At 42.1% G+C, this 12,919-nt stretch overlaps 1 protein-coding gene across 1 annotated transcript in view; it reads right to left on the reverse strand.

The window, feature by feature from the left end:
• actn3b (actinin alpha 3b) overlaps positions 1-12,919 on the reverse strand; it is a 30,180-nt gene that overhangs the window by 752 nt on the left and 16,509 nt on the right. Inside the window, exons 2-20 of the mRNA XM_008427906.2 lie at positions 9,848-9,962; positions 9,531-9,650; positions 8,099-8,185; positions 7,756-7,843; positions 7,455-7,533; positions 6,901-6,982; positions 6,417-6,502; positions 6,161-6,253; positions 4,859-5,089; positions 4,563-4,710; positions 4,337-4,487; positions 3,824-3,932; positions 3,574-3,714; positions 2,524-2,706; positions 1,909-2,043; positions 1,434-1,613; positions 1,190-1,336; positions 1,034-1,099; positions 770-928 (exon numbers count right to left, since the gene is read on the reverse strand). Of these exons, the coding sequence (XP_008426128.1) occupies positions 770-928; positions 1,034-1,099; positions 1,190-1,336; positions 1,434-1,613; positions 1,909-2,043; positions 2,524-2,706; positions 3,574-3,714; positions 3,824-3,932; positions 4,337-4,487; positions 4,563-4,710; positions 4,859-5,089; positions 6,161-6,253; positions 6,417-6,502; positions 6,901-6,982; positions 7,455-7,533; positions 7,756-7,843; positions 8,099-8,185; positions 9,531-9,650; positions 9,848-9,962 (2,400 nt within the window). The remainder of the gene's footprint in view (positions 1-769; positions 929-1,033; positions 1,100-1,189; positions 1,337-1,433; positions 1,614-1,908; positions 2,044-2,523; positions 2,707-3,573; positions 3,715-3,823; positions 3,933-4,336; positions 4,488-4,562; positions 4,711-4,858; positions 5,090-6,160; positions 6,254-6,416; positions 6,503-6,900; positions 6,983-7,454; positions 7,534-7,755; positions 7,844-8,098; positions 8,186-9,530; positions 9,651-9,847; positions 9,963-12,919) is intronic.

A 12,919-nucleotide genomic window follows, 5' to 3' on the forward strand; every position in this document is an offset into this window, starting at 1 on the left:
GGTATTTTTAGGCTGATCCGGAGTGAAGTGAAGGCTGCAAACTTTGTGTTGTGCAGCGTTAGCTTTAACTGGTAGTGGCAAATATTTACAAGCCACCATATTCTTAATTCAGTATCGCTTGGAAATTAATAAACTTAAAAGCCCATTATATTAGGAAGACAACAATGTTCATAGTATTGCTTTTTTTTGCATCTGAAATACGACTTAGTCTTGTCTAGCAGTCATGATAACTCAAAGCGGAAACAAGTGAGCCGCATTAGCTCCTGGAGACGTGACGTCAAAGCCGTAGGTGCAAAGAGCCCATTGAACTTAATAATTTGTGTGGAAAGATATATAGGTTTTAAATAGTGTTTTTTGTATGTACAGTTATTAAATATATGGCCTAGACTCTGCATGTTTAGGTTTATTTATTTATTAAATTTAAATATTCTCATGCACACATGCAGAGCTTTTAGAAATATTGAACACAGTTTTCAAATTCAAAAATACTTTTTAAATCCCAAAGGGAAATTAAATTACATTTTTGTTTGGATGAAAGGCCAAAACATAAAAATGTTTTCACTTTCCCAGATATTAAGTAATTTTTAATCCTGTATTTACTGGATTTAAACACAAACTCATGTAGGATTTTGTAAGACCACTAGATGGCGGCATTTCCCCCTCTCTAGTAAAGAGAGTGACTCCAGTTCCTCAGTGAACGATTGTATTCATACATTAACCTCAGTGAGCCTGTCCCGCAGGAGGGCGTCACCGGTCCCGTGTCGTTTACCTTGTCTGAAGCCAGGATCTTGAAGGAAGCCATGACCTGTTCTGCGGTGTCGGTCTCTGCGGTCTCGCGGGTCATGAAGTCGATGAAGGCCTGGAAGGTCACCACGCCGGTGTTGTTCGGGTCCACCAGGGTCATGATGCGGGCAAATTCAACCTCACCCTGTCGGTGAAAACATGGAGGACTTCAACGACGTGCTTTAGCATCTGAGTGAACAAGCGTAGAAGGCCTTAAAGGTCCGTCTGTGGTTGAACTGGTTGCACTGACCAGATCGTAACCCATGGAGATGAGGCAAGCACGGAAGTCGTCTGGGTCCATCATGCCGTTTCTCTTCTGCAGACAAAGATCAAAACCGCTGAGCCAACTCAACAGCACTCACAGTTGAGACGGAGAGGAGGATGATCCCAGAGTGGGCCGCCTCACCCTGTCGAAGTGGTTGAAGGAGGCCCTGAACTCGTTGAGCTGCTCCTGGCTGATGCCCTTGGCGTCGCGGGTCAGGATCTGGTTCTCCACCTCGTTGATGGTTCTGGCGATGGTGGTGAGCAGCTGCTCCCAGCCCACACGGACGTGCTATGATGGAGAGAAGAGGAGAGAACGTCGGCATGGCAGACGTATACCCCAGACGGAGAGAGGGCGGCGGATGAAGTTGAGGCTGTCGTCGTCGGACCTCCATGGTGTAGTTGGTGTGCTTGTTGTCGAAGATGAGCGACTCCTGGCTGAGCTGGTGGTCTCCCTCCAGCTTGTCGATGTTGGACTTGTAGTTGATGATGTTCTGTTCGTACTGCTTCAGGCTGTTCATCTGTTCCTCCAGGGAGCCGGCGATGTCCACAGACACGTGGCTGATCTCCTGTACGAGTGGAGAACGGTGACAACAACATCCAACGACCAAAGAAATGTTTGAATGAGTCAAGGAAGTGAAGAACGCTGTTGCCTACTGTGTTCGCATCATGATAATGAGGCATTTCACCGATCTATTGCACATGTGACAGTGGAGAAAATCCCTAAAACCTTAAATTTCACCTTTGATCTACAGGTGGGTGATTGAAATTTGAACATAAAAATCAATCCAAACCGGTTTTCTCCATCAAGACATTTTTTCCCAGATTGGACTGACTGCACTGTACAGTTTATTTTTGCTGTACCTCCATCTTGGTTTGAATCCAGGGTCCAATGATGTTGGCCTGGGCAGCAAACTGGCGCCTCAGCCTCTCGTTGCCCTGCTGTCTTGCCACTTCCTCCTGCAGCATTTGGTCTCTGAGGGGTACAAGGTGCTTCACCTGCATAATAAAATCCAGTTTTACGGCGTGACGTCATTTAAAAGTAGACATGTTGATCACTTTCACCAATAATCACATTTCTACATGTGGAATCAATTGACTGATTATGAAATAAACTCTTATTTAAAGGAAATGAGCATGTTTTCTCATTTCTTGTCGCAGATGGTCTATAGCGCGTTTCCCTCAACCAGATCTGACAGATTGTCCAGTGTGGTTCTTCTCATTTCCCCTGACAGTTTTACATGCTGTAGCGTTTCGTATCAGTACAATCTAAACTTACAGCTACTATTTCTGACCCCTCGCTTGGTATGTACCACTTATTTTTAGCTGGATGACCAAATGCAGCGCACGGAGATACGGCGTCGGTTCACGTTTCCTGTTTGCACAGGAATGCGACTTAAACCGGTTATCTTCCACGTTAATCATCCATTCTTTACCGAGTGAGACTCTGGTTCTGGGGAAACGTCTGCTTTGACTCACAGTTTCCCACTTGGTGTTGATGTCCTGCTGGCTCAGGTTGGTGTACGGGTTGATTCCGGACAGCTTGATGCCGTAGGTCTGGGCGATCTTCAGGATCTCGTTGTGGATGCTGATGGTGGCCATGCGCTCCTTGTCGGCCTCGGGCAGAGTGGCTTTGAACTGGTCGTGAGCAGTGATCAGACTCTGGAGAGCAGGAAGACAAAGGCTAATACTTACACAAACATTCTCTAGAAATCAATATTTCTCAGTTAGATTGTAATTTTTTTTATCTGGTTTTTAGTGAAATGCACAGCCTTGAAAACCCTACATCATCATCCAGTCATTAGTTTTATAGAAAATGGATGCAAAGAAGCTAGCTAGCTAGAAAGGATATATTAGCAGCTAGTTAGCGCTAGTCTCAACCACTGAGTCACAGAAGGGAATGAAGATGTGTTGCTGCATCTTGTTCAAGTTTATTTTTTAAAATGGGACAATATGTGTAGATTGTAGCCAGGCGACTAATTTTTCCGTCGCTAGTCCCATTGGCTATGTTAGTGCACAATAACAAATACAAACGTTTGCTGGACAGAAAAGTCCTGCAATAGAAATAAACTGTGTAAAATAAATTATATTAAATAGTCACAACAAAATATGAGAGCTGTGATTAACATATTTAACTTACATTTTGTAGAAATTAATTTAAGGCATTTTATATAAGCAACAACTAAGCTCAGTTGCAACAAGCCTGGTTTGTTCTTAAAATGTCTTAAATTGTAAGATATTAAGACAGAAATACATGAATATAAGACATTTTAAGATTGTTCTACTAACAGGTGATTTTGTTTGGGGTGACAAAACTGAATACAAAAGCAAGTTTTTCATTTGTAAAAAAAAAATCAAACCAATTTTCTGTTAACTTCCACTGCTTTGTGTTAGTCAATCACTTAAAATCTCTTTCAAATATATTAATGTTTGTATTTCTAACTTGACACCATTTGGAAAAGTTGGACGTGAAAAATTTTGCACAGCGGCGTCTCAGATGAAAAAAGGGAACGGAGAACAAGCGAGCACCTGGATCTCCTCGATGCTGTGGACGATGAACATGTCCTGCAGGTCCTCCATGGCTCCGTCCATCCAGTTGTTGAAGGGAGCTGCCCTCTTGGCAAACTCCAGGTACAGCTGGTCGATGGTCTCCCACAGCTTCTCCACACGCTGCACTCACACAAACGCAACAGTTTTCAAATAAAGACATCCAATATATGAAGGTTACTTTGCAGCCTGAGTTGATCTCTATGTGTTAGGGTTTTTGTTTTTTGTTTACCTCCAGAGCGTCCCTCCTCTTCTGGGTCAGGGTCCCCAGGTTGTCCCACTGGTCACAGATCCCCTGGCAGCGGGCGTTTACCGTAGCAGCATCATGGTAGTCCAGCTCACTGAATGAGATCGCATCAGTAAGTTTAGTGTGACTCGTGTTTTAAAATATAAATCTAGCATCATGCTCTGCAGTGGATCTGATCTTATTTGGCTCTTCTTGACCTGACACATGGTTCTGAAGCTTTGAAAGCCAAACCGTGACTTTTTTTTTACACCTATTGTCATCCGCCATGTTGTTGAACATCTCAAACGCTGTCTATAAGCTCAGAGATTGTTTCAGGAATACGAGGAAAAATTCCATTGTGAGAAGAAGCAAAACACTGGAAAGCATATCTCCATTTTCCACTCGTCTTATGCACACTTTGATTGTTCTCTCAATCCTTCCCAACACTTCTGTCCCTTCTACGGGCCGATTCTGCTGACGTCAGCAGCAGAATCCTGTTGGGACTTTGCGGCGTCTTACTTTAGCTCCTGGGCGATGGCGGCGATCTGCTCCACTCTGTCCTGGTGAGCGGCCAGGTCGCTCTCAAAGGCCTCGTGCTTCCTCATCAAGGCTCTGATCTCCATCAGAGAAGCCGACTCGTAGTCCTTCTGAGACAGGAGCTCCTCCTTACCTGAAACGCAGTTAGCAAAGTCATCAACACCGGCAGGCAGGGGGAGTCGGCGTGGGTTTCCGTTGTCATTCCTACCTGCAGTCCAGGCTTCATGCATGCCGCACTTCTGCTTGAACTTCTCGGCCAGGTGGTCCAGTCTCTCCAGACGGCGGATCTCGGTCAGCAGCCACTCCTCGTAGCCCTTCTCCACCTGCTCCAGACCTTTCCAGGCGTTGGCGATGTCCTGGAGGAGAGGGACACGTTTTCATTATGTCACCGATTGTGAACCGCGTTCCGTTTTGTGGACTTGCAAAGGACTATTAAGGCATTAGTAAGTATACATTTGAACTAAAAGGCCTTAAAAACAGTGAAAGATGTTGCGTCGTCCTCACCGACACCATCTTGCCCTCGGAGGGCATGAAGGCGGGCCTGTTGCTGAGCCTCAGCTTGGTCTGCAGAGTGTTGAAGTTGATCTCCAGCTGACATTTCTCCTGCACGCGCGGCGGCTTGTGCACCCGGCGGTAGTCGCGGAAGTCCTCCAGTTTCTGCTGCATGGCGCGCATGGTCTGCTCTGCCACGCGGTTCTCCAGCCAGGGGATGGTGCGGCGGATCCACTCCAGCAGCTGGACACAACGTGGACCGTGTCAGTTACGCAACGAGCCTGCTCCGTTCTCATCTCTGCTGTTGCGTGGCTTGTGTGTGGCTTGGAAATTGAATTAAATTGCTGCTAAGAGTAAATGCTCTTCTGCCTGGGTTTCTCTCGGCGTGTGAACTTGTGCTTTTTGTCTCCACCGTAAAAGCTTTGCTGAAGTTGACCTCTGATATTGGACTTTAGAAATAAAAAGTCTCTTTCCAAATTAATTTAGAAATACAGAGGTACACTGTTATTATCTGCTGACCTAATTTTACATTTATTTAATCTGTTTTTATAAAGGCTAATCCAGTTTGTCCGCTCAAGAGAAATGAAATAACGTGAGATGACTGCGAGGGGGAAAAAAAGAAAGTTTTGAGGATAAAATGACTTTGCTTTTGTAATAAGGACAAATTAAGAAGATGAAAATGCATTTTTTTAGCTTTATCAAAACTCAAACGCTCAATCTTTTTCCAAATATCACCAAAGAGCTACTGACTCGTAACACTCTTCAGTATGGATGTTGCCACTGACAGAGAGAGACTCCACTTCTAGAAGCAGTAAGATGTTTACTACGTCATCTTGAAACAATTTAAGCTACGAGAGAGTAATACCTTCGGCAGGTAACAGGAAGGCTGAAGAAATCGCAACAAAGTTGCTCTGTTTTATACTCGGTGATTTTTCAAAGAAATCATGTTGATGTAGAAATGTTGGCAGCATTTTAAAAATCACAACAAAAGTAAAGATCTACATTCTTTAGAAATACACAGAAATACACTGACGGGTTGTTGATGCTACAGCTGCGCTAATCGTGATTATAAGACTATAAAAAACATTGCAAGCGTATATTGGCTATTTAAAAATATTAAAAACTGCCTTAAAGTGATGGATTTTTTTGCTTCCACACACAACGTTACTATCAACAGTAAATTGAACTCAAAATTCTGATCAATGGATTACTTTTAAAAATCTGTCACTATTACATCGATCGCTTAAAACATGAATACTTTAATACATTTTTTTTTAAAACTCTTGTTTTGAGTTGGCTGCAGGAGTTTCTCACCTCGCTGGCCAGCTTCTCGTACTCCTCCATCAGTTTCTCGTTCTCCTGGTTGACAGCCAGCACCTTGCAGATGCGGTTAGCAGCCGTCTCAGCCTGGAGGTGAAACGCATCAACACACCCGTATATACGCTTCAGTAACAACACCAAAACACTTGAGTTCGCTTCCAGTGTCACCAGCTGCCGTTCCGCAGATTGGTGCCTAAATGGTTTTATTCAGTTTAGAAGAGAGTCCGCACACTGAAACTATAAATCTGACCTGCTCGGCTCCGGCGAAGGCGTGATAGAAGCAGGACACGTAGGTCATGATGGCCTTCTCGTCAGGTTTGGGCGTATTCACGATATCTGACGGAGATAAAAAAAAAAAAAAAAAGAGATTAAAAATAACTCGGCTTTCCAAAAACACAATATTGTTTGAAAAACATTGCATTAGGTCCACCTAAATTCATTTTAAATGTTTTTTTTTCCCCCCCCCAGAAAAACGGCCTGATCCAATCGACCTAAAATGAGAGCTGAGTGGATAAAGTGAAGTACACCAGCTGCTTGCATGCTTCCCTGAAGGAATAATAACAAACGCTGCTAAACGTTTCCTGCTTATTTGAGGGCCGGTTGCTCAGGATTACAGCAGTAGTCCTTCCTTCTGGGAAACGTCACGGTATGTTTTAACCCATATCGACGTTACCAGAGTCCCACAGTAAATATGTTCACTCTCAGTTCAGTCGGTTCCTCCGTCACAGCCTCACCTTCAGCGTCGAGCATCTTGGGGATGTCCAGGAACTTCTCGGCCACTTCGAAGGCCGTGTTCAGGTTACTGATGGGGTCGTCCTGAAGGCAGGTAATTATTAAATGTTAATTAAAATGTTAATAACCAGAACTTAAAACACGAGATGCATCTGTTTAGCCATCCAAGCTAAAAACACTTCTCAGTGAAACATGGTGCAAGCTCTAATTCAGATTTAAGTGGGAAAATACAAAACGGTAAAAAAAAAAAAAAAAAAAAAGGAAATTTGGTAAAACTCAAAATATGTGATTTTATTGAAACAGTGCTGCAATATAATTGATCATTGGAATTTCAACAAATTCACAGTTTGCCTCGGTTTTTCATCTGCGCTTTGTGTTCTTACATTTTTAGCACATATGCAGATTTTATATTCTACTTGCACATGAAGCTGAAAATGTAGATCAACACAGAAATAGAAGGAAGGAAACAAAAGGAGACAGGAAAGAGGAATGGAAGGAAGCAGGAAACAGAAAAACAGAGGGAAGAAATGGTTTTAAGAAAGAAAAGAAGGAGCACCTTTCTCAGTTTAGAGTAGTCAATGAGGTCAGGTCTGTGTCTGTGGATGAGGGCACACAGCGCCAGGCCATCTTTCCAGCTGAGCGACGAAGGAAGAGAAGAGAAATAACCCAGAGAGTAGATCAGGTCATAAAGGTCGTAAAGAGACACAGACAGAGCAGAGCTGTACGTTAAAAAAAAAACGGTGTGAAAATGTTCCAAAACCCCAAAAAAGACGACAAAACACAAGTAGAAGGAAGAGACGTGAGATTTTAAGAGTGCAGTAGCCCGTTTGTGCCACAGGGTGGCGGTGCAGACTAACCTGATGTGGAAGTTCTGCACATTGACATTCCTGTAGGGGGCAGTCTTCCTCTGGCACCAGAGCAGCAGACCTTCTTTAGCGGAGGTCTCTGAAATAGTGGAGGGAGAGAAATGAACAAAAACAAACTGAACAAAACGTCAGAGTAGGAACGGAAGTAGAGAAATGTTTAATAACCAGGAGTTACTGTTTAGAATAAATCGTTCTGTTCAACATGTTGCTTTGTTTATGTGGAATGTATATCAAGCAGCAGGTAGTGTTTGTGAATTGAATGTTTTCTGTAAACACACACACACACACACACACACGCACGCACGCACGCACGCACACACACACACACACACACCTTCCACAGAGATGTCCTGGATGGCGAAGCGCAGAATGATGGTCCAGATCATACCAAGGGTCATCTTCACGTTACCGTCGACGATTTCTGTCCAGACAAACGGAGCAAAGAAGAAAACACAGAGACTTAGAGAGATCCTTCTCCTGCATGACTCTTTTTGGTTCTGTTTGATACCGAAAATGTCAGTATATATATATATTTAAATTTTATTCTAAACTAAATATCTCCCTGCTGCTTTATTAAGTTGTGAATATTTAATGCAGTAGCTTAGCATCAGCAGAGCTAATTCTTGCTACTTTAAAGTCCCGGTGTTTGAGATGCACCAGGAAAACGGGTGCCGACCATAATCAGTCAATTTTACGCCCGACCAGCCTGGATCAATGATCCGCCGGTCAGAACCTAAAAAGACAATTTTATTCCCCGACCAGTGAACACACCATGATTGGCTGACAAAAAACACTCTATGGTCTGGATGTTGTTACTGGCGGGAAAACTACCTTCAACTTTAACATCAGTCAAATGTTAACAATTAGAGACGACAAAACTGGTGAAAGAAACTTCTAGAAAGAAACGGTATTTTTTATGGAGATGTTCGTTGTTCATTCAGGTGAAGCTCTAAGTAATGGAACGAATTAGAGCAAAGTTTTCTTGGTTTTATCCTTTTGAGCTTTCAAACTTTATCACGTTGACATGTCATCTGTTAAGTATTTTGAAAGGACCTAAAGTAATATTCATGATATTTGTGCACTTCTACATTTCAAAATGTGCAAACGGAACAAAAAAAAAAAGAGCTATAATGCACCTCCCATAAGAGATATCCAAACTATTGTTTATGTTGCCTTTTATTTCTACGGGCACACTTCCCACAAACTGGATTGTTTTATAGATCTCTGAGACTTCATTGACACGTAGAGAAACATTTGAAAAAAAAATCACGGTTTCATTTTGCTAACAAAAACACTACATACTCTTAACACGGTTGCGTTCAAATTAATTCATGAAGTTTTCAGTTTTGTTTATAGCTGTTACAGAGAAACTGGAATTGGTATGGCATCATCAGCTCAGAGCGACAAACTCGGTAAATCTCCCCAAAAAATCTGATTCGTGCATCTCTGCTCCAAATGTCAATAATCCTGAATCAGGCGTCAACGTTGACATCACCACAACTCCAATGTAACCGCTTCAGTCCAAATGCAGTAAAGTTTGTTTTTTTTACTTTTGCTCTAATGCAACTTGCTCATTTCTTATACAAACTTTCAGTATTTACATCCCTAAAACATATTTCTCAGCTTGAGGCAGATCCTAATCGAATGAAAGGGGAAAAAAAACATCTTCCAACTTCCATTAAGTTTAAATTATCTGTTTGAGTAGATTTACAAAGATGGGCTAAAGGGGGGCTATAGGAACAACAACCCTGAGATGGGACCCTCACCCTCTGCACCAATAGACACCAGCTTGACCCCCTTGCTGCAGATGAAGTCCAGAGCTTTGTTCACGTTGGCAATCTTGTGGAAACGCATCTTTCCTTTGTCGGGTTTGGGCAGCCTCTCGCCTGAAAGACAAACACTCTAGATAAGCCTGATTTACAACAACACCAAAAGTAATTCTGAATCAGATTTTAATTATTTTCTGCTTTGTTTTTGTAAAAAAAAAAAGCAATGCAGACAGAAGGTTTGAGGAGCCATTCTAAATACAACGTCAGGAATGAGGGAAGGCTCAAGGGAGGAGCTGGTTTGTAATGAGGCGTACCTGAAATGACCTCCAGCAGCAGCATGAGTTTGAGGCCATTTCTGAAATCCTCCTCGATGTTCTCGATCTGTGTCCCAGCTTTCCTCAAGTGGGAGTTGCACCAAGCTGTGAAGGTCTGAAAGGGAGACGCATGATGAGGCAAAATGTAACGGTGCTGCCAATGCAACTGTACAGCCTGTGCTCTCTCTCACACACACGCACACACACACACACACACACACACACACACACACACACACACACACACACACACGCACACACACACACACACACACACACACACACACATTAGCAGTCCAGAAGCAGGTAAAAAAAACAAAGCAAAACATTCACACAGTTGGGTGTGAATTTTTTAAGACCAGGCTGAAAAACTGCCGAGCGAGGCTGTTTGAGACCTCGCAGTCAGTGGAAGGGAAAACACACTTTGACGTTTATGACAGCTCATGTTTACTCACATGTCGGTTTTCATCCAGCCTCAAGCTAAGTTTGTTGTTGACTACTTTTTACAGGGTTTCTATCGTCAAATGTAAACTTTTTAACTCCGCCTTGAATGAAATTTAAGCCCGAAACCATAAACATAGGAGATGGTTTTGGGTATCCCTGCTGCATTACAATCGCGCACAGCAAAAATGTTGAAATGTTTGTGGCTCTTGGCAGCGTCTTTGTTATTCTCATCCTCCCACTGCATACTCCTTCCCATGGTGCCAACCTTAAAGGTTGTTTTTGTTTTTGCACAGAATTTATCTAGCCTTTGAAGAGTTGGTAGCGGAAGTGAAAACGAACGTCCTCCGGCCAACTGGCGATAAATTTTCCGCTTAAAAGAATCGACACGCATCTCAATGCCTCTCAATGACGCACGAGAAAGTTTGTGCTCGTAAACGTAGATGTGCAAAACGTGAGCTTGCGACGTGACACAAGAAGGTTGAAAAGTGTTAAAATGTTTAGCACTGTCGACGATAACGACTTCGGTGTGTCTTGTTTCAACTTTCACCTGTCGCCGTCGGCCGTCGCTCCCAGTGTGTCAGGCCCATTACCCTGGATAGACACAAAAAGCTAGCCAGCTAGTAAGAGCGTGTTAGCAGCTAGTGTTAGCTTCAGCCGTTAGTTCAAGTCACAGAACGCAATGAAGACATCCTGTGAAACAGATATGTCGAGATTGAAAAGTCACCACAAAATTTAAGAGCTGCGATTAATGCGTTTAATAAAGTTACGAACTTGAGACTTTTTAAGGACCTTGTTTAAAAAACAAAAAAACATTGAGCTGAACGATCTGGCTCTAGCTATAGCTTAATTTGACAAATTTTTTTCTCAAGAATGTCAAAGAAAAGAAAGCATCTACAAACACTCCCCAAAGTTTGAGAGCGTTTTAAATTTTTCCTCACCACTCGCAACACAATAAAACAACAATTTTTTGTGTTTTTTGTTACTAGTTTTTGAAAAACATTTCAGGAGGCCCGACCTCTTTTTAGGAAAGATTCTACAAGCTTGATGCAAATTCAAACATACCAGGCAGGTATGTTTGAATTTGACAGCCCTGGTCTGTCAAATGGGTTTGACAGACCAGGGCTGTCAAACCCATTTTCATTTTGGGCCACATCAAAAATATGAATGTTCTTGAAGGGCCAGTTGTGCCAGAATGTATTGATAAAACCAAACAAACCGTTAAATTATCAATAAATAGATGATCCTCCAAGATTTTGTGGTTGTTTTTGTGGGGTTTTTTATGCAATCATTACAGATTTTGTGGTGCCAATTTAGAAACGTTTGTAAGGAATTTTTATATTTGCTCTAATGTGTTAATTGTGACTTTTTGTTACTCGCCGTATAAGTTACGCACTATAACCTGACATCAAGTAAGGCTGAGGCAGCTGTCACTGGAACTCCATGTCTCTGACCAATTTTGAGAAAATGTACTGTAAAATCTGAAAAATTGTGGAGATCTGTTTTTGTGAGAATTTTGCAGATTTATGAAAAACTGGAAGGACTTATTGATGTCATTTTGAGTCTAGAGGGCCACATGAAAAGCTACGGCGGGCCGGATTTGGGCTCCGGGCCTTGAGTTTGACACGTGTCTTAGACCATGACAGCCAAGGTTTAGCCATTTTCAGTTCCACTGTACAGGTGTTGTCAACACTATGAGTATTTTCAGGCAATTTGCTCAATGAAATATAAATAATTTCATTATAAATAAGACATAAGGGTGGGAAAAATGTACATGTCCTTTATCTTTTGCCTGTAATTGTCCTTCATCTCTCACCTCCAGTTGCAGAAAAGCACCCCACCATAAGGAGGGGGGCCGCAAAGAAAGAACTGACAAAGTGATAATCTTATAATCTTTCTCTGGTTAGCTTCACACTATGTTGGGAATCTTTGCCTCAGAGCAATGCAGTCTATAGATAAGAATAATTCTGGCTTAATGGATCGGCTTAAACCTTAAATTACGATACACAGAAAGTACTTAAAGTGTGAATTTTGGCAAAGGATATTTAATAACGTGTAATCTACAAGGTTTCCCTCAGAAAACGTGCTAAACTTGATGGTTGTTGCACTCGGCAGTCATTCATCCAGCAGCCCGTCGTGTTTTTGAGTTAAAAAAATGTTTACATTTAACAGGAAATTTGAAAATATCACTTGATAATTGCATGTTATTGGAAAATTAACACCTGAATACCAACTATAAAGTCTTAAAAAATGCAAACATTTTAAAAAGGCTTAGATAAGCAATGCTAAGCCTGGTGGGGACACAAGTAAAGCCTGGTGGCCCGCCAGACTTATAATACACTGGGGGAAATGCTGATCTGAGTTTTTTAAATGTGACGGTGTCTCTAGTGCGTATCAACAGTGAAAAAGTTGAAAATGAGAAGAAACCTAATCAGAAATGTTATTCTAAAGAAAAGTACCCAGCTATTTTTTGCCCTTTGTGTTGTGTTCAGCAATAAGCAGAAGTTGTGTCTTTGTAATTCCACATTTCCTACTTATTAGTTTATTATCTGTATAAACTGAGCAGGATGTAGTGATGTTCCTGTGTTGTCTGAAAACTGCCTAATTGCATAAAGTCGTGCACATAAGTGA

The sequence above is a fragment of the Poecilia reticulata genome, linkage group LG14 (assembly GCF_000633615.1).
Source record: "Poecilia reticulata strain Guanapo linkage group LG14, Guppy_female_1.0+MT, whole genome shotgun sequence".
Classification (NCBI taxonomy): Eukaryota; Metazoa; Chordata; class Actinopteri; order Cyprinodontiformes; family Poeciliidae; genus Poecilia; species Poecilia reticulata.